General features: G+C 54.0%; 3 protein-coding genes across 3 annotated transcripts; 2 read left to right on the plus strand and 1 right to left on the minus strand.

Annotated features, from left to right (window-relative positions):
* Positions 1 to 978: 978 nt before the first annotated feature.
* On the plus strand, positions 979 to 3,044 carry MIND_00384900 (F-box domain-containing protein; the record flags this gene model as incomplete). Its single annotated transcript, XM_037360680.1, has 2 exons — positions 979 to 1,021; positions 1,081 to 3,044. The coding sequence occupies 2 exons, from the start codon at positions 979 to 981 to the stop codon at positions 3,042 to 3,044; spliced, it is 2,007 nt and encodes a 668-aa protein (XP_037223565.1).
* A 7,455-nt stretch (positions 3,045 to 10,499) lies between these two features.
* On the minus strand, positions 10,500 to 12,475 carry MIND_00385000 (uncharacterized protein; the record flags this gene model as incomplete). Its single annotated transcript, XM_037360681.1, has 4 exons — positions 10,500 to 10,538; positions 10,583 to 11,533; positions 11,596 to 11,869; positions 11,919 to 12,475. The coding sequence occupies 4 exons, from the start codon at positions 12,473 to 12,475 to the stop codon at positions 10,500 to 10,502; spliced, it is 1,821 nt and encodes a 606-aa protein (XP_037223566.1).
* A 1,034-nt stretch (positions 12,476 to 13,509) lies between these two features.
* On the plus strand, positions 13,510 to 14,861 carry MIND_00385100 (uncharacterized protein; the record flags this gene model as incomplete). Its single annotated transcript, XM_037360682.1, has 2 exons — positions 13,510 to 14,353; positions 14,404 to 14,861. The coding sequence occupies exons 1-2, from the start codon at positions 13,522 to 13,524 to the stop codon at positions 14,859 to 14,861; spliced, it is 1,290 nt and encodes a 429-aa protein (XP_037223567.1). The 5' UTR covers positions 13,510 to 13,521.
* Between the last annotated feature and the right edge of the window lie 5,965 nt (positions 14,862 to 20,826).

Here is a 20,826-nt window from a genome sequence, read left to right on the forward strand (position 1 = left end):
CTATTATATGATGTCATAGGTGCAGACAGTATATAAGTAGCCTGCTAGATCTCTTGTACCCTATTCCTTTTGTTCTTATTGATTATACCAAACACACCTACCTGTTTGGCCCATTGGGAGTCTATCACACTGGTAACAAACTCCTACCATCTTATGAATCCTCCCTTTACCTTGTTCAACAGAGCCATCACTTGATCACCCATTCAGTTGACCCATCATTTGATCAAGCTCTGTTTGTGACAATAATATGTATATTGGGGGATAAGAGCTAAAGAACAGGGAAGGTCCACATATGATTGGTAATAAGGGGTAGTATGAAATAGGAAATTACCTGCCAACCTGCACGGCTCCATCTCCAACATATTATAGCACTATGAAGTACAGCCAAAGTACAATATCTCATATAAGTCTGGGTTAAACTCCAAATTTTGATAGAAGGAAAATTGACCGCATCAAAAGACTGTAAGTGTTAAGTATGGCAAGAAGAGAGTTTTATGGTCAATTATCTTCATCTCATTACCCAATTTCCTCTTGAACTAATATCTGTGTATTGGCTTTTTTTTCCATGATATTTGACTATTTAAAGCCTTAGTTAACTTCAATATCAGGGGTCCCCAGAGGGTCAGAAAAAACTTTCTGACCCTAATTTTGAACCCCCCTTGTTGAACAGTATACATTGTCCTGGTTGTTTCCAAACGAGGCATGATATCGATCCCGTCCGATAATCAATGATTATCGGATAAATCAAATGCGGTCGTCTCGAGATCCGTGTGACGTGACGTCACGGCTATCGACGGTGCTTTGCTCTCAGATCCCCAAAATGCTTCTCATGTGGCTATTGACCACTGAAGACTCAATGACGACCCCCACGCCTCCCCCTTGGTGATGGTCGACTCCCCGCCGAATGTCCCTGCGGCTAATCGCCACCGATGGCGGTGTTGACATGAGAACTTTGCGAGCCGGTGCTTCTCTTCCGCCATGACCACCAGCAATGCGAAGGCCGCGACGCGCGCTCCCCGTCGTAAGCACGTCTTCCTGCTCCCTCTGTGTCCACGCGCGGCTCACTATAGACAACGCCAGGCCTATGGGCCCAGACAAAGACGCTGCTGGGCAAATTTTTGCCGCCCGGCGTGCTTGGCCGGCGCTCCAAGCTGCAGCACCCGCCCTCGCCGTCGTCATCCTTCGCCCGCCTCTACACGCGCTCCCCTCCCCCACCCAGCTTTACACGCTCCCCCAAGTCCATCATCTCGTTCGAAACGCCGCCCCGCCCGCCCGCGGATCCAGCGCACAACCCCAACAGGCCGGTCAATCGCCTCCCGCCCGAGCTGCTGGCGCACATCTTCCTATTGCTGTCGGAGGAGTGCCTGCCAAACGACATATCCTGGGTCGCGTGCAGCCAGGTCTGCGCTTCGTGGCGACAGACTGCGCTTGCCTCCCCACAGTTATGGGGCAAGGTTATCTGCTCGTCGCGGGCGTGGATGGAATGCTGCCTTGAGCGGGCCATGTCGGCGCCATTGCGGGTGGAGGCGGACCTGACGGGCTGGAGTCCGAATGTTTCGAAGACGGCCCCGCGGATCGCAGAGGTGTTAGCTCTGGCTCAGCGCATAACAAGCATCGACCTGACGTTCTACTGCACGATACACGCCACGGAACTCCTTGTAGCGCTGCTTGCGGGGCCGTTTCCTGCGCTAGAGGCCCTCGCCGTTCGGGACAACCATGATGACTGGCTCTGGGGTGTGATTGACGCCGACTTCGTCTTCCCTCATGGCGTTGAGGCATACCCGAAGCTGCGCGATTTGGCCATCGGCAAGGGTTCTCGGCTGTTTGCGTCTCTCCCTGCACTTCCTCAGCTAGTTTCGCTGCGACTGGACGAGATCTCGTGGAATGACCCGTGGGATCGTGTCGCCAACGCCCTAGATCCGATGGTCAGCCTGGAGGAGCTGTCCATCGGCTACCTGGCGTTGTATGAAGCAGACGACTATCCCAGAAAAGTGTGCCTTCCGAGTCTGAATAGACTGGGCCTATGTACCGAACAACCTGCCAATGCGACCAAGCTACTGCGCGCACTCATGTTGCCGAAACTACAGGAAGTGCAGATCGAACTCGATACAGTGACAGAGACGAAGCAGCTGTTGTTGGCGCTGTTCGCGCTGGTGGGCCAGCCACGCTCGATGCGACTCGAGTCGGTCTACGGAACGGACCAAAACGTCCGCGGGGCGCTTCCTACCCACTCGCCCCTGCCCGGCTACTTTCAGAACGCGAAACTCGCCTTCTCGCCGCGGCATCTCAAGGAGGCCTGGGCGAGTAGCCAGTATCGCTTCGACGTCTGCCTCGTATGGGAAACGCTTTCCCTGCCCGACGGCGACATGTGCAGCATCATCACCGCCGTGTTCGACACTGACGCGGCGCTCGCCGGCCTGCAGTGGCTTGTGCTTGTCAACTGGCACATGATCGCAGAGGGCTTCTGGCGGCAGTTTGCAGCGCGGATCCCGAGCGTGGAGACGCTTGCTATTGTTGGTGCCCCGCCGTCTGGCCTGCTCTGGGCGATGCTGCACGACACGGAGGCGGACGGCGCGCTCCTGCCGGCGCTACACTCGCTAAGGCTGAACGGCATTAACCTCGGCACGGGTGGCTGGCTGGCGCCGCTGATTGGCCCGCCTGCGGCGACGATTTCGTACTTCGAGCGAGACAACGCGCGCTTCGTAGAAGTGCTTATATGCTACCTCGAGGCCCGTGTTGCACGCCGGCGGAGGACACAACTTGTCCAACCACCGGCAGAAGCACAGGATGTGGACAGCCTGCGACTGGAGGTGTTCAACTGCAGCTGCTTCAGCGTTCCGGAGTTGAAGATCCTGCGCATGCTCGCGAAGGATGTGTTCTGGGACGGTGTTGGCGCGGTCGTTGCGGCGTACGGCATGCATTGGGACGAGGCGGGCGGCGCGACGATATATCATAACCTGTTAGGCAGTCAGCCTGGGTATATGGAGACGGAGAATGTGTGGGATCACGAGATGGGCCGCCGCAGGAAGGAGTTTTGGCGGTAGACGTCACAGTGGGCTTCGACTGTTTTGTGTACTGATATCTTTGTTTTGTGATGGGTTCGGGCGGTGTATCTGGATGGATATAAACACACCGGCGCCGCAAATCCAAAAATTTCTTTCCCAACAGAAAGGTGAATTGAAATTACCTACTTAAATCCATATTTTCGTGCAAAAGAAATAATATATTTCATTTGAATGGAAACAGAAAAAAAAATAGTTACTTTTTGGCATTTTGTGTCATGGATAAGACCCGGCCCGTACTCTCCGGCGCTGGTGTCGGGCCACCACGGGCCCATAACACGCAGCACGTGACGACGGGGAACATGCGCCCCAGTAGGAGGAACACACACGTGACTCGGAGAAGCATGTGACTGAGAACAACGCATCGAGCCGTTGCCGAGCCCAACTCGACACCAGGGGTTGGGGAGGAGTGCTAGGAGGTTAGGAGTAGCGCCTGGCCCGCAAGGGATGTCCGACCATCCCCTCTGCGGCCAGGAACGGGAGAGAGGAGGAGGAGGAGGGGCCTGTAAGGGCAACCCCGGAGGCCTGAGATCAAGGTCCTAGCAGGGGAGGATCCAAAGAGTGAATAGAAGTAAGCAAATACAAGTGAGGCTGACCTAGCAGGGGAGGATCCAAAGAGAAGAAACTCTAAGGGTCCGCCTGCTAGGTAGCGGAACTATATACTGCGCTCTTGACGCGCCAAGGTTGATCGTTGCTCCGTGCAGTATGCCTGCGCCATGTCGCAGGCCAGGTCCCAGGGGGATCGCCAGGCGGGGGCGGCGATGCGCCTGACGGAGGCGGTGATGCGATCACCGGAGTCGGACCGGAATCGGAATCGTCTCCGAGGGGCCGAAAGGGAGGTTCCCCTGACATCACCCCCCCCTTTGAATGCGGCGTCCCGACGCATAGACCGGAATGGAATCGAGTCGAAGGTTGCAGAGGCGATGTGCCGTGGTTTGCCAGGGTACTTACGATAGAACTCCGCGATTTTCTCCGGGGCGAAGACGCGGTCGAAGCGGACCCACTGGTCATGCGACGCGTCGTAGCCTTTCCATCTGACGAAGTAATTCAGCCGTTTATACCTCACCCTTGCGTCCAGGATTTCCTCTACTTCCCACTCCGGGACTCCGTCCTCGAGGTCCGGAGGGGGCTGGTCGTAGCCGGGGCGTCCGTCGAAGGGGTCGTCTTGGGCGAGCTCGAGCTTGACGACGGGGAAGACCGGGTGGAGCTTCGAGTAGCGCGGAGGGAGGTCGAGCTTGTAGGCACCTTTGCTGATCTCCGCGACTATCTTGAATGGTCCGAGGCGGCGGTGGGAGAACTTCTCCGAGGGGCGAGTCGTCCTGATGTCAGAGGCATCCAGCCAAACACGGTCGCCAACCTTAAACTCCGGAGACGGAGTGCGTCTCCGGTCGTAGTAGCGCTTGTACTCCTCTTTGGCCTTAGTGAGCGGCCTTGGCTTCGGCAACACCAGTGGCAATCCGGTCGCGGAACTCGTTCACGGACTCCATAGCGGAACAGACTCCGGGTTCGAAGCCCATCGCGGGAGTCGTCCCGTGTCCATCATGAAGGGGACTTGTTGCGTGGAGGAGTGAACGTGGTTGTTGTAGGCGAACTCCGCGGCCGGAATCAGCTCATCCCAGTCGTCCTGCTGATAGTTGGTAAAGATCCGCAGGTACTGCTCCAGCTCCTGGTTGACGCGCTCTGTTTGACCGTCTGTCTGCGGGTGGTACGCGGTGGACGTGGCAGGCTTGATGCCGATTAGACGCCAGAGTTCTCGGGTGAAGTCCGCGATGAACTGCGAGCCGCGGTCGGAGACGTACTTCTCCGGAGTCCCGTGATGGCGCCAGACATTCCGGTAGTAGAGGCGAGCCGCCCCTACTGCGTCGACCGTGGTGTGACACTCCGAGAAGTGGGCACGCTTCCCAAGGGTGTCGACGACGACCATGATCGCGTCGTACCCATGGGCCTCCGGAAGCTCGACGATGAAGTCGACGGAGACGGTATGCCAACGCTCTGGGGGCGTTTCCGTCGGGTGCAGCTCTCCGTGGGGCAGTCTCCGGAGTGCTTTGGTGCGACAGCACAAGTCACAGGTCGCGACGTACCGGCCAATATGGCGAGACATCTGAGGCCACCAGTAGTTCCGGGAGACCAACTCCAAGGTCTTGAAGCGACCCGCGTGTCCGGCAACTCGAGTGTCGTGGCAGAGCTCGATGATGCGTCTCCGGAGGTCCTTATCCTTAGGTACGACAATCTTCCCACGAAAGTGAAGAAGACCACCGGAGACAGCCCACTCGTCGGAGCGCGAGGAGCGGGGGCCTCGAGCTTGACCTTGGACCTTTAGGAGTTGCCGGGCCGCTAGTGCGACGGGCTCCTCCAGGTCAGGCTCACCGGAGAGGGCATCGCGGATGTCGCGAAGGAGTTCAGAACCAGGGCCGGAAACGGAAACGCCTTCGAGCGCGGACATGGAAGAGTTCGGGCCGCAGAAGGACGACGTCGGAGTTGTCGGAATCGATTCCGTGGTCTGGTCTCCGAGAGAGGGCGTCAGGTCGGCCCATGTCGCGGCCGGGCTTGTGGTGCAGCGTGAAGTCGAACCGGGAGAGGTAGAGGGACCAGCGGGCCTGTCTCCGGTTGAGGTGCTGCGTCTTCCTGAAGTACTCCAGATTCTTATGGTCAGTCCAAATCTCGACGGGATGGCGGCGCCCTCGAGGAAGTGTCTATACTCCTCGAGTGCGCGGATGATCACCAGCATCTCCTTGTCGTGGATTTTGTAGTTGCGCTGGACATCATTTAAGCTTTTGGAATAGAATGCTACAGGGTGCCACTTCCCGTCCGGGGCGGATTGTGAAAGAACCGCCCCGTCGCATAATCAGAGCTGTCCGCCTCAAGTCGGAAAGGCCGTGCGTCATCCGGAATCGCCAGGACCGGTTCCGAGGTGACTGCGTCCTTGATCGCTTGGAACGCGGAGGCCTCCGCGTCGCCCCAAGTCCATTGCTGGTCCTTCTTGGTGAGCACAAAAAGAGGGCGCGCAAGGGTCGAGAAGTCCCGAATGAACCTGCGGTAGAAATTAGCGAACCCAAGGAACTGCTGAATGTCCTTCTTGTTTTCCGGAGTCGGCCAAGCGGAGACGCCTGCGACTTTGACGGGGTCCATTTCGACGTGGTTGTGGGAGATGATGACTCCGAGGTACTCAATTGACGATTTTTCAAAGTCGCACTTCTCCGCTCGGAGGTACAACTTGTGCTCTCGGAGTCGCTGCAAGACCTCCTGAACGATCTGCCGGTGTTTCCGGAGGTCGGAATGGGCGATCAGGATGTCGTCAAGGTAGATCATGACGTCTCCGGAGAGGATGAGGTCCTGGAAAATGTCATTCATCATCGTTTGGAACGTCGCGGGAGAGTTTGTCAGGCCGAAATACATCACCAAGGGCTCGAACAGGCCTCGGTTAGTCCGGAAAGCCGCTTTCCACTCGTCACCTTCCTTGATCCGGACGTTGTTGAAGCCCCAACGGACGTCGAGTTTGGTGAAGTAACGAGCGCCTTTGAGCCGGTTGATGAGGTCGTTGATCAGCGGAAGGGGGTACCGGTTTTTGACAGTCATCGCATTGAGAGCACGGTAGTCCTGGACGAAGCGGAGTCCGCCGTCCTTCTTCTTGACGAAGAAGACCGGAGACGCCATCGGAGACTTGGAGGGGGCGAATCCGGCCCGTCGAAAGCCCTTCCTCGATGAGAGCGTCGAGCTCGCGTTGCTCGAGGGGCGAGATGGGGTACACCTTGCAGTTGGTGGGCTTAGCGTCGGGGACGAGTTCAATGGCGTGGTCCCAGGCTCTCCGCTCCGGTAGCGTGTCGAAGGACTCCTTGTTGAAGACGTCCTGAAACTCCTTAGCCCAGTCCGGGATCTCGGAGGGCGGAGGGGCGGAGTTCCTGGCGAAGGCTTCGGCCAGGCGCTGTGAGACAGTACTGCCAGCGCGTATCTCCTCCGAGGGGCGGAACGAGGTGTAGAAGATGCGGTCACCATCTTCAAGCTGACCATCGTCTTCATCGTCGTCGGAGTCCGGCATCAGATCAGGCAGGGCGGAGTCGTCACCGGGGATGGAATCGTCTCCGTCGTCAGGCCCAGAGAGGTCCATGGCGCAGACCGAGGGGAACGGGCCGGAGCGGAGTCGCTTCTGGAGCAGCCGGAGTCGCCGTAGCTCAGTCCGTTCAACGCGTTCTTCCTCGCGGCAAGTGGAGCAACCGCGGGGGCACCGTGTCATCTTGACCTCCTTGGTTTCCCAATTGATTTCCGGGTTATGCTTCCGCAGCCAGGAGTACCCCAGAATAAGGTCTTGTTTACCAAGATGAGTGACGGCGAAGTTGAACGCGCTCGGAATGGCCTTTGTAGCGTAAGACCAAGTCCGCGATCTGGTTGATGGAGCCGGCGTCGTTCGGAGTGCCATCAACGTTAAAGACCGGAATCCAGCCAGGAGTACCCCAGAATAAGGTCTTGTTTACCAAGATGAGTGACGGCGAGTTGAACGCGCTCGGAATGGCCTTTGTAGCGTAAGACCAAGTCCGCGATCTGGTTGATGGAGCCGGCGTCGTTCGGAGTGCCATCAACGTTAAAGACCGGAATCGGTTGCGCCAGGGTGCGGACCGGAATGCCATTCCGAGCGACATAGTTCGTGTCGATAAAGTCGGAGGTGGCACCACAGTCAACCAGGCCAGAGAGCGAGAGCTTAAGCGCGCTGGTAGTGGACTCTAGCTCCAACGGGAGGTGGAGGGAGTTCACTCCAGGGGAAGCAGCGACAGTGTACTGCTTGGGCAGTTTCTTTTCCCAGGCAGTGAGGCGGCGAAGGACGATGACCGGAGTCGCGGGCGAAGTCGGAGACGGAGTCGAAACGGGGGGCGGGGAGGGTATGTCTTTCGTTTCAGGCTCGTTGTAGGGCAAAGGAATTGATTCGTCATACAAACAAGCGAAACGATTTACGGACGCGAACGAGGGCACACCAGTCACTCGTCGCGGGGACAAAATCCTCTCCGGCCATCGACTCCGCGACTGTTTCCGGCAGCGCAGCTGTGTCCGAGTAGCGGGCGATCAACTCCGCTAACATCTCGTCACCGAGTTGTTGGATCACCTCGTCGAGGATGTCCATTGAGCGGACGTCCGCGGGGAGGGGGCAATCCCGGGCGAGATGGTTTGGGTCGCCGCACCTGAAGCAGGCGCGACGAGGGGCACCCCGAGCCCTAGTGCGATCCAACTCCATGGGGACGGGAGCTGGAGGCGCCGGAGCGGGGGGCGCGGGCCACGGGTGGCACGACCCGAGCCACCGGGCGGAAAGGGGCCGGAGCCGGGATGCGGTTGACCGGAAACGGAGTCCGAATCAAACCGCCAGGCGTCTTGGGGGCGGCTGACTTGATCAGCTTGGCCCGGACCAGGGCCTCGTATTGACGGAAGGCCCGGGTGCGCCAGCTAAGGTAGTCCCGGAGGTCCGGGGGGTCGTTCGAGGACGTGATTCCGTTGTTGATCAGGGGGTCAAGTCCGTGGCGGAACTTGGTCACCTTGACCAACGCGTCTTCGAATCCGGCGAGGTCCATTAGGTCCTCGAAGTCGTCGGTGTACTGGTAGACATCCTTTGTGCCCATGTGATAGGCGGAAGTCTCCAGTTTGGAGAGAGCATGATCTTGCTCATTCTCCTCGACGAACCGGAGTCGGAACTCGGAAACGAACGAGCCCCAGGACGGAAACGGAAACGGGGCTTTGCTTCCGTGGCGCTCCGCCCATTGCTGAGCGGGTCCTTCTGCCATAAACGACATGGCATAGCGGACGGCCTTTTCCTCGCTCGCCTCTCCGTTGACCACGAAGGCCTCAGGGGCAAGGCGGGCGTAGGTGCGGACCGCATAGAGAAACGCGCGGCCGCGTTTCCGATCGCCGCTGAAGGTGAACGGAGGGTTTGGTCGCAAGACCAATTTTGAGGCGAGGTTGATGTCGCCAAAAAGGGCCTCGGAACCGCCCTGAACCGGAGTCGGAGTCGGAATCGACGTCTCCGGGGGTGGTGTTGTTTGGGGTCCGCCAGCAGTATTAGCGGCGGCAGCGGCAGCGGAAGCCTGGGTGGTGAGAAGAGTAAGGGCCTCAGTTAGGCGGTCGATTTTCGCCTCGAGTGCATCCAGCCGAGTGTCAGCGTCAGGAGTAGCTCCGGAAGGCATGACAGGTGCGGGGATGACAGGAGTGACAGAGGAGGAGGGGACAAGTGGTAGGGGGGGTGACGAGGGCGGAACGGACTCGTATTCCGAGCCTGAGTCAGCGCCGAACCTAGCAATCTTGTCCGGTTGATCCCGTAGAGAGTTTCTTCTGCTGTAAGGGCAACCCCGGAGGCCTGAGATCAAGGTCCTAGCAGGGGAGGATCCAAAGAGTGAATAGAAGTAAGCAAATACAAGTGAGGCTGACCTAGCAGGGGAGGATCCAAAGAGAAGAAACTCTAAGGGTCCGCCTGCTAGGTAGCGGAACTATATACTGCGCTCTTGACGCGCCAAGGTTGATCGTTGCTCCGTGCAGTATGCCTGCGCCATGTCGCAGGCCAGGTCCCAGGGGGATCGCCAGGCGGGGGCGGCGATGCGCCTGACGGAGGCGGTGATGCGATCACCGGAGTCGGAGCCGGAGTCGGACCGGAATTGGAATCGTCTCCGAGGGGCCGAAAGGGAGGTTCCCCTGACAGGGCCAGGGTGTCCGATTACCCCCTTTGCGGGCCCGCGTATATAAGGCGCGATAGTGTACCATGTACTCTATCGCTTAGATCGTCTGAAGAACTACCTTACTCCATGCAAGGAGGTGCCATCGACTTATCGGGCCCGACACGACCCGATTCGAACCTTCGACCATTACTGACGACAAGGGACCGAGTTAACGGGCCCTTTCAGCTTTGATCTACCCTGCTTGCCATACTCGCGGGCCCAAATATCTGTCTGTTCCGTTCCGGGCGCGCGTTCTTAGGAGAGGACCTTGCATGGCCCAACCCGCAGTCTGACATTTTGCATCCCTTTCAGCTACAAAAAAAATCATCTTTCTCTGCTCATGAAAGGTTATCTAAAATATGACGTTTCTGCATGTCTTTCTGTCTACTAAAAAAGGTGACCTTTTTGAGCGAATGAAAACTTGAAGCTCCCTGGAAATGCCCCTCTTTCAAACTTCCTTTTTTGGCCACACAAAGAACTCATTTCAATGACACAGAAAGTGCACAAAAAGATGTTCTTTCTTTCTGTCTTTTGTCGTTGCACAAAGATGTTCTTTCTTCCTGCAAGAAACTTAAAAGTTTTGCTGCACCTTTCCAACTCAGCAAAAGATAAACTTTTTGTAAAAACAGAGCAATTTTTTTTCAATCTGGACTAGTTTTTTATCCATTCATCAAGGTACTTCCTAGAAATCCTTGTTTCAACAAATCCCCCGCTGTTGAAGATCCAGGTCCTCCTGCATCATTATAAATTCTCACCCAAAGTACAGAACCAAAGCTGTTTCCGGATCATCCTGGAAAAATATGAGCTTTCAAATGTGAATAGCATAAAATGCACCTCTGGCCCACTGATAATGATGCTTTCGTTGTTCATATACAAGAACTGGCAGTCATATCCCGCCGCCGCGGGGGCCGTGATCTCCACATACGCAAGGGCGGACTGTGTGGGCGGGTCGGCGAACGTGTTGAATGCATCCTGCGTGACCACAGTGACGGGGTCGCTGGGGAGTACGAGCCGCAGGACGGCGCCGCTCTCGGTGCGCAGGGTGCCGTCGGCTTCAATGCCCGGCAGGATGCCGAGCCGGCGCCAGATCGGCGGATCAGGACCTATACTGGGCCCTGAGTACATAGCTGTGGACGCCCGGGCGGCGCGCTGTACGAGCTCGACTGTCCATGGGTTAGCATCGATGACGAGAAGCGGGACGGGCCCCATGAAGTTTTCCGGGTTCTGAAACCCGGCGACGCGCTGCCCGGAGTCGGCGAGATGCTGGAGGTGCCAGGTATAGGCGCACAACGGCACGTCGTCCGGCGGCAAGAACGGCGCGGGATCTATCCAGCGTGCACACTGCGGGAGCCAGGCGTCCGGCGTAAAAACGGCTGTGGACGGTGTGGCTGCAAGTACGGCAAGCAGCTTGTCTACCCGCACAATCAGCGTGTGTTCAAACATTATGCCCCCCGTATATAAATCGACCCGGTATGTGATGAACAGGAGCGAATCGCGGTGACGTGGAAGGAAACGCAGCTCGGCATCATCATCGCGTGATGGGAAGCGGGCAGCGCGGTCGAGAGATGCTGTTGGTCGGCAGAAGCAGAACTCTGTCTCCATTGCCACATCGCCATCAAATAGAGGGAACTCCAAGTTGGCCACCGGCTTCACTGCCACGGGCTCCGCTTCCAGCGGCGGAATTAGTACAACCTTAAGGCAACTTGAAGCCTCTGAGGCGTGGGCGATGAGGAGCACGTCCGGGCGGAGGAAGGCGAGTACGGGTACGTTGCACTCCATAGGTCTCTGCAGCCAGATGAGTTAGTTGTACGCGACTGTGGGTCTATGGACCATTGACGTCAACGTACAATAATATCTCTACCGCTCGGCCAGTCGAGCACGTGGAGCCGTAGGACCTCGTTGCCAGGAGTCTCATACCAGAAAACAATCACCGCAAGCGTGCTACCAGCGCGCTGCATTGAGCTCGTTCTCCCGAGCGGCGTACGGTCCCAGAATTCCGGCGATAATGTACATTCTTCGAGAATGATGGTAGCTTGTGCCCCGCTCGGATGCGGGAGGCCTGTCGAGAGCGAAAGGAAACGGAGCTGCGCCACCAACACCTCATTCGTTAAATCGGGTAGACTACAATGAATCAGGTAATGAAGGTAATAGCGGGCAAGGATGACGCAACTGTTCCAAGACGATGATCAAGTCTTCCTCCTCGGACACGCACATCGCCGCGAGATGGAAGGTGAGGGTGCATTCGGCCCATTCGAGCCGCCGCTGCAGCTCGCGCTGTGGGCCCGGAGTGGCTACTGCTGCTACCCTCGTGGTAACGAGTTTCACCCCGTAATCCTCGTCGAACTTCTCCTCGTTCCACGATGATTGTTCCTGGGAATCAAACCCGGACGTGCAAACGAGTCCCCCCGGGACCACGTGTGCTTCCATGTCTCCCGGCCAGCGCAGCATCGCCGTCTGCGCTGGCGCTAAATTGAGCCAGCGTCGCTCGCGCTCAATGAGGAGCTCCAGCTGGCGCGCGGTTGGCGGGTCTGGCCCGGGGCCCGCGGGCAATTGCTCTTGCACGGCAAAGCATTCGAGGTAAAACTGGTATTGGAGCCGAATGGACGTGGAGAGGATAAATGTGCGCAGTGCACGGTTGGTCGCGGTGAGGGAGATGAGATCGCGAAATGACAAGCGAGACAAAGCTAGCTCGAGGAGCTCCTCCGGCATGTCGAGGAGCTGGGGCATGGCGATCCACTGGCAGAGTGCCATGTCGCACCGCCCGCGGTATTTAAACGGACACGGGCTTATTGTTTCTGGGTGGTCTGGTGAGCAATGAAACAGAAATAGCGAGATACCGACAAAGAGAAGCAATGTCAATTTGGACAATTGGGCTGGGCCCAGTGGCGGTCTGTGTACGCGTGTGTATCGGAAGCAGAGGTTGGAGCCAGCCTGAGAATCAGAAGACGATAAGCAGTCATGATCTGGCCCGGCGGACCGCGGTCGCGGTGGCGAAGGCGTGGGAGTTTGGGATTAGGAGCCTGGAAGTTAATATCTGGGGTGTCCGCAGTCTGACCGTGCGTCGTGAGGCGAGTTCGTTGTGGGGGTCGCTTTTGACACCGCCGGAGAGTCGGAAAGACTAGTGTTCGTCACGGGCCACCCGCGGGTAAATCCGGGGTGGCCCGTACCCGTCCCCGCCGATGGCCCGGGCCCGTGGCGGCGGGTGCGGGTACCCGCGCTTTGGCGGGCGGGCCGCGGGTAGCCCGGTTGCCCACGGCCCGCACGATCTGATCAGCGGCGGATCTCGCCGGATGCACTGCCAAATGTGTGTCGATGTCGAGTTATCGCCCGACAACGAGGTCTGGGCTGCCCGGACCTTGGCCAGACCTCCGTTCAAGGGACGCGACAGCTCCCGGCCTTGCCCGCCGACCACCGGTATGCCGGTCAGCCGGGCCCGGCGGGCCAAGGTGCGGGCCAGCGGGTTCAAGGCACCAGGCCCGTACCCGTACCCGCACCGGCCCGTCCTCGCGGCCCGTCACGGGTCACGCCACCCGTGACGAACACTAGGAAAGACTGCCGCACCCTGAGGTTATGTCGCCGGCGTAATTTCGACAGACTGTCAATGTGAGAGACTTGGGCAAACAATAGTTGCGACCGGCCGAAGCTCTGAGAAGCCATGATGGCCGTTGACGACAAGCAAGGAATGTGACGTGCTGTGTGACGTGTGAAGAGAGGTGAAGAGGCACGTCACACGTCACTTTTTTCCCTCCCTAACTTCGTCCCGACTCCCGACCATGAGTGGCCCGCGGCTGCCACTCGAGCTTCTCGGCCTCATAGTGGAGCACCTCCCGGACCGTGCCTGCCTACAGAACTGTGCGCTTGCCGCGTCCGTATTCGTCCACGCCTGCCAAAAGCGGCTGCACAACCAATTGTCGTTCACGACGTCGAGCGACAAAGACGACGCCCGTGAGGCCAGCCAAGCGATGCCCGAGCTACAACCGGTATATACCTATGTGGAAGCGGGGCGCCATTTAGCGGCAACGCCCCATCTTGCGCGCTATGTCCTGAGGGTCAACATCCTCCTGGCGTCCGAGGAAGGGGACGACCCAGCGGACGCGGAAGAGCTGGTGACAGCGATCTTCAAAGGATTGATGCGGGTCACACGATGCGCACTCTTCGGGGCGGATGGGATCATGTGGGGAACTGTGAGCAGCGCAGTGCGGAGTTCGTTGCTCGAATGGCTTTTGGCGCAGGCGACGCTGGTGCAGATCATGCTATCGCGCATTGCGGAGCTATCCAAGGCGGCGCTACTTGTGCTCCTCATCTCCAGCCCGACTTTTCATGTCATCGAAGTCAGTCTCAGCGTCGACCCCGAACCGGGGACCGAGAGTGCAGAAGAGGAGGCGGAGTGGATTCGGCGGGTGAACGAAAGGGAATGGCAGCTCATTATTCGGGAGCTGCGCATCGCGTATGCTTCAAGTGCAGAGGACGTACTGCAGCAGTCTGAATTCACAGAACACCTCAACCAGCTCCACATGCTAGAGACGAGAGCGACGCCGATGAACCTGAGCACACTGTGTTACCCATCGGCAGCAACACTCACCATGCTCCAGTTGAACTGCGTCTGTGCGTCAAGCTTTGGCCTTCCGCATGACCATACTGAGCGCACATTGTAGGGTTAACAGACGCAGCTCCCGTAGCGCTCCCCGCCCGCCTTCCCCAGCTCCGCGCTCTCCAACTAACCATCGGATTGTACCATCTCTATAGGCCGACAAACAACCCATCTGTGGCCCCCCAGTCCCAAGTCCTTCCGCGCCTCCTGCGCGCCGTCGCAGCGGATGAAGCATGCCCCAAACTTTCGGAAATCACCCTCGTCGTTCTGCTGGGGCCGCAGTCCGCGCTCCCGCTGGCGCCGCTCTCTGACGACATAATGCACCCGCTCGACGACGCGCTGCAGGCACTCACGTCACTGAGCATGCTGCGATGGTTGCCGGTGGCCGGCGCCTTTGAGGACCGGAGACACGAGGCCGTGGTGTCATTTGAGCAGGTGGTGCTGCGCGGCCTACCGCACATGGCCAAGACGGGAAAGATCGTCGTCCAAGATTCAAGTTACGAGCCTAGATTGATTCTGTAAGATTATAATAATGCTGATGCATTTACTGGCTCCGACGCATGCTCCGAATCTCGTTGAGCTTTTACTCCGGTGCAACGCGGACCCGGACGTGACGACTCCGCCGTTTCCGGACCGCCGCCCCCGCCCATCGTCCCTCTGTTGTACTTGAATGGTAGCCATGTACTTGAATGGTAGCCACCTGGAGCACCCGTGGTCGAGAGCTCAAGCTCGGAGATGGAACCCGCTCCTAACTAAAAGAAACAGATCAAGACGACGTTGGCGATGCCGATCAGCAAATGGCGTAAAGCCGACGTCGACAACCAACCGCTGGACAGGTTTCGGTGACCAGGCAGAGGCAGGATAGATGTGGGGCCATTGACGAGCTATCTTGCCTTGGCATTGAAGAGAAGGCAAATTTTGGGAGAGGCGGAGGAGTTCAAGTTGATGTGCGCATCTCGTTGGAGTAACCATGGGTGTGGGTACCACTCACACGGATGACTATTTGTGGTCTGACGTCTCGAATGTATCATTCATATCATTCATATCATTCATACAACTGCTGATGAGCCTGACTTCAGGAGGCGTCATTTCAATAACTCTGCCACTTCTCCCGATCATGGACAGTGACAGATGAAACCCACAAGGTCTCACATTGTATCTGCTACTCAACGTCTTTCCTCCCAACTACCATGTTGCCACTCCCCCTCCCCCCTGCACAGAAGTCTGCACAAAAGACAATTGAAGCCCTGGATGTTGCAGCTGAAGCAGTCGGACTGGCTGCTAAGGTTACACCGAGTATTCCGGTTGCTGGTCAAGCAATCAGCGCAGCACTGGCAGGAGTCCAAAGCCTTCTGCAGCTAGTCTCGGTAAGGCAAGACTATTGTTATGTTACATATTCTCACAGGCCATAGACTGCAAGTTCAAACAAAGAGGAGCTTCCTGAGCTTATCAGACGGCTTGAAGCCTTGTGTGGAATGCAAATAGTCCACATGAATCAAGTGTCACAGTCCCAGAAGGATTTCAATGAGTTGCAGAGGTTAGACATCAATTATAAGACCCCCTGTATGCTGAATCTTTGAGTTTAGTAATTTGAAGCCATTTATCTTGGAATGTCAAGCACTTTATGAAGCTTCAAAAAAGAAGAGAAATCTTTTAAAGAGTTCCTTTATCAAGAAAAGTATAAGTGATATCAAAGTCAAGCTTCAGGAACTATCTCAAGACTTTCTGGTAAGATCTCAAATAAACCTTGTCATAGATAACTTAAATGGCTGGTAGCTAAGAAGCATCAGTATTTTAAATGAAGCTGTTCACAGAATAGAGACAGATAGTGAGTCTAAAACTATGGTAATATTCAATTAACTCTATTATTAGATAAAATCAACAGGGTCATGGATAAACTTGCTATCAAATATAAAGTCCCAGCCCAATATAATGCCGAAAACACTCCGGACTTATGTCTTGAGGATACACGAGTGGAAGTTATAAATGATATCATTGATCACTTGATTTCCCCCAGTCACACATCACAATTTGTACTTCTTAGTGGATCTGCAGGTTCTGGAAAGTCAACTATTGCCAAAACTATAGCAACACTACTAGCAAAAGACAAGAATCTTGCTGCATCATTCTTCTTTTCATACCGCTTTCCTGGACGAAGTGATAGTTCTAGCTTGCCTGTTGCACTTGCATGTCAGCTAGCCAAGTACAATATGCAGTTTAAGAAGCTTCTGGTAGACTTTCTTCTTGAAACCCAGTTTCAGGTTCTAGATGAAAACACTTCGGATCAGTTTGACAAACTTGTGGTACAGTTGTTAGGCAAACTAAATTTTACCTCTGGGTCACCATTTTGGATTATTTGTCTAGATGCCCTGGATGAATGTGGGGAAAGTCATGGTGACATCATAATATCATGGCTTAATGCTGCAAAGGGCCAGCTTCCTCCATATGTTCGGGTTTTTCTTGACTGGTCGGCCAGAGATTCCTAGGTCTATCATGAGAGAACAGCATAATTTGTCACTATTTCATGTGAAATTAGACAATTTGGATAGGACAACTGTACAAACAGATATTAGCAAATATCTCAACTCTAAATTGCCTAGCACTTCAGTAAAATGGCATGACAAGTCAAAAGCTGCTTTAGCTCTCTCATATATCACACAACATTCAGCTGGACTATTTATATATGCGGCCACTTGTGTACGTTTTATCCATAAGGGACATAAAATATGGGATAGGCAAGCAGAGTATCTTCAGACTCTTCCAAAGGGTCATAAAGCACTGAAGGAACTCTATAATGGCATTATTTCAGTGGTAATCCAACCACTTGGTCAAGATCCTGATCCACAGGAGCAGGATAGATATCAAGAACAACTTGCTGTCTTGCACACTGTTCTGAATTTGGTAGAGCCATTAGATCTTGATAGTCTCTCTACATTTCTCAATATGACCAGAGAGGATACTCACAGCACTCTGATGGAATTCAGTGCAGTAATACACATTCCTGATGAGAATGATCATACTGGACTAGTACAGATATATCACTTATCCTTCAAAGATTTCATGCACTTGCCACCTAGAGACCACTATAATCCAGATCTAAGTTGCAGTGCTGGGAAAGCTCAGACATATGTTATAGGACAAGTGCTACAGATATTATCAAAACAGTTGAAATTTAACATTTGTAACATCCCAACATCTCACAAATCAAATCAAGAACAGATGATTGATATCAGGGGAAACATTTCCAGGGTGCTAGAATACTGCAGCAGGCACTGGATAGAGCATATCACTACACATGATCAAAGTTTGGAGAGTATTCTGAACTTCTTAAAGCTCAAGTGGTGCTTCTGGGTTGAGGTGATAAGTCTGGTAGATCATGTTGGCAAGACAATACAGCAGATCCAGCATTGTGCAAAAGAGATTAAGGTCAGTTATGTCTCTATCTATTCAGAGGGTTTATAATTTTAAAACATTTGCAGAACCCAGGACTCAAAGCCCTGCTACTAGACATTGGTAGATTTCTCCAAGTCTTTGGGAAATGTATTACCAAGAGCACACCACATCTTTACATATCAGCATTGTCTCAACTTCCCTTACAGGCACTGACATATGAGCTATCAAATCCTCAACAGCAAGCATTGGTCTTGGAGACAGGTCGCTGGAGCAACTGGTCAACAATCCTATCTGAAATTCAGGTTGGGTCTGGGTTATGTGCAGTTGCATTTTCACCTGATGGCAATATGATTGTCTCTGGGTCTTATATGACATCTATCTGCCTATGGAATGCTACAAGTGGGGAGCAAATTGGAAAGCCAATTGGAGCTCATCTTGCTGAAAACAGAGACTGGGTAAATTCTGTTGCATTCTCACCAGATGGGAAGATTATTGCCTCAGGGTCTGGTGATGGGACTATCCGCATCTGGGAAGCCACAAGTGGGAAGCAGTTAGGAGAGCATCTAACTGGACACAGTGATGAAATCATATCCCTTTCATTCTCACAGGATGGCAACACAATTATGTCAGGGTCTAAGGATAGAACAATCTGCATCTGGGATATGACAACCAAACAGAAAACTCAGTGTAGTATAGCAATGCAAGCTCAGGCCATCTCCCCCAATCACACAAAAATTGTCTCATTGTCTGATGATCAGAGTATCTGTATATGGGATGCAATTAGTGGAGAACAAATTGGGGCTTGTTTGTTCAGCAATAGTGAGCCTGTAATTTCTGTTGCATTCTCACCAGATGAAGACAAAATTGCCTCTGGACATAGAGATGGGACAATCTGTATTTGGGATGTTACTAGTGGAAAGCAAATTGGAACTCCTTTTGCAGGGCATGATGCCAGTGAGCAGGTTATATCTGTTTCATTCTCACCAGATGGCAATAGAATTGCCTCTGCATCTAGTTCCAGTATCTATATCTGGGATGTCATAAGTCAACAGGAAGGTAGAGTGGCTATGAGTGAGCACACAAGTGCCTCAGTGAGGGCAGTTGCATTCTCACTAGATGGTAACAGAATTGTTTCTGGGTCTAGTGACAGCACAGTCTGCATATGGGATGCCAAAACTGGGAAGCAAATTGGAGCTCCTCTTTCTCGGCATACTGGTCCAGTGAGGTCAGTTGCATACTCTCCAGATGCTAAGAGAATTGTCTCTGGATCTGAAGACAGGACAATCAACATATGGGATGCCACCAGTAGAGACCCAATTGGACCTCCTCTGATTGGGCATAATGACTCAGTGACATCTCTGATATTCTCACAAGATGGCACCAGAATGGCTTCTGCATCTCTTGATAAGACAATTTGTATATGGGATGTCATAAGTGGAAAACAAATTGGAGCACCACTTGTGGGGCATGATGGCTGGGTATTGTCAGTTACATTCTCATTAGCTGGTGATAGAATTGCCTCTGTCTCTAATACAACAAGCCTTATTTGGGATCTTACAAGGGAGGCACAAGGTAAACCTCCTGCAGCTAGAATTGTATCTGGATCGCCCGATTTAAAGGCTTTTGTGTGGGATGCAAAGACTGGAGAGCAGATTGTGGCTCCTCTTGTTGGCAAGGGTCAGCTGGTGATATCTATTGCATTTTCCCAGGATACCAAGAAGATGGTTTGTGGGTTTCATGATGGAACTGTCCACATTATAAATACTGCTGGTCAAGAGCATACTGAAGCAGTTCTTGTTGGAACTGGGCATAGTAGCTCAGTAGAATCAGTTGTATTCTCACCTGATGGTACCAGAGTTGCATCTGGTTCTCAAGATGGAATGATCTGTATATGGAATGTTCTAACAGGAGAACAAATTGGACCTTCTCTTGTTGGGCACAGTGGTCCTGTGATCTCTCTTACATTCTCACCTGATAGTAGTATAGTTGCCTCTGGGTCTCATGACAGGATGGTCTCCATATGGGATGCTACATATGGAAAACAAATTGGAATTCCTCTTGCTGGCCATACAGAGCGGGTACTGTCTGTTATATTTTCACCAGATGGTGATAAAGTTGCATCTAAGTCACTTGATGGGACAGTCCGTATATCAGATATCACAAATGAAAAGCTAATCTCTGCCCCATTCTGGAGGACTGAAGAGAGTGGTTGGGTGATGTCTGGAGATGATGACTTATTGTTGTGGTTACCTCCAGATCGCATACATGGCCTTTAACTACAAAGGTTATTGGTGCTCCTCAGGTTAGCTTCAACTATGAGAATTTTATTCATGGGAAGGATTGGGCCACCTATTATGACAAACAATTTTCTTGATATCATCCTAAATACTAATTTAATATGTATGAGAAACTGTTTTTTTATAACTTGAAAGGAGCAGATACCAGTTTTGCTAAACAGTAGTCTTCAAAGCAACATTTATTAGTCAAGAATGGTAGGAGAACAACAAAGGGATAGTTTAGCAGGCTGTTACACATGCATGCAAATGTGTGTTTGAAAGTTTCAGGTACATATATACCTACACACATATACAAATACATATTTTTGTTAAAAAAAAGTTTCATGAAGATTAAATTTTTTGGCTCACTTTTTGATCGCATCAGTGGTCACATGATGCTAATCATCGGCACATATTACCCTATATGGCAGGAGGGGGTCGAAACAAGACTTTCCAACCCTATATTCGGATCTTGAATTGGTTTCAACAATGATGTCTTCAACACTTCTTATGAGTACAGGTACTACAGTCACGTCCAATTCCACACGTTAGGGCTTGCTGGGCCTACAAGCAGCCGTGGCTCTCGCGGCAGTGCGAGCGGTCGTTGCACTCGGGGAGCGTCGCGCACTTGCTGCTCCCGCCCGCGTTGCACGTGTTCCCGTTCGCGTCGTGCACCGTCTGGCACACCGCTGCGCAGTCCGTGTTCGTGTCGCCCGCCTGCGGGACGGGGCAGTCAGCAACTGCGGGAGCGACGAGGCTGGGAGAGGGGACGCACGGTGTAGAGGCAGCAGTGCCCGCCGCTCGCGTTGAGGCACTGG

The sequence above is a fragment of the Mycena indigotica genome (genome assembly GCF_014461135.1).
Source record: "Mycena indigotica strain 171206Taipei chromosome Unknown Mind.scaff0003, whole genome shotgun sequence".
Taxonomy (NCBI): domain Eukaryota; kingdom Fungi; phylum Basidiomycota; class Agaricomycetes; order Agaricales; family Mycenaceae; genus Mycena; species Mycena indigotica.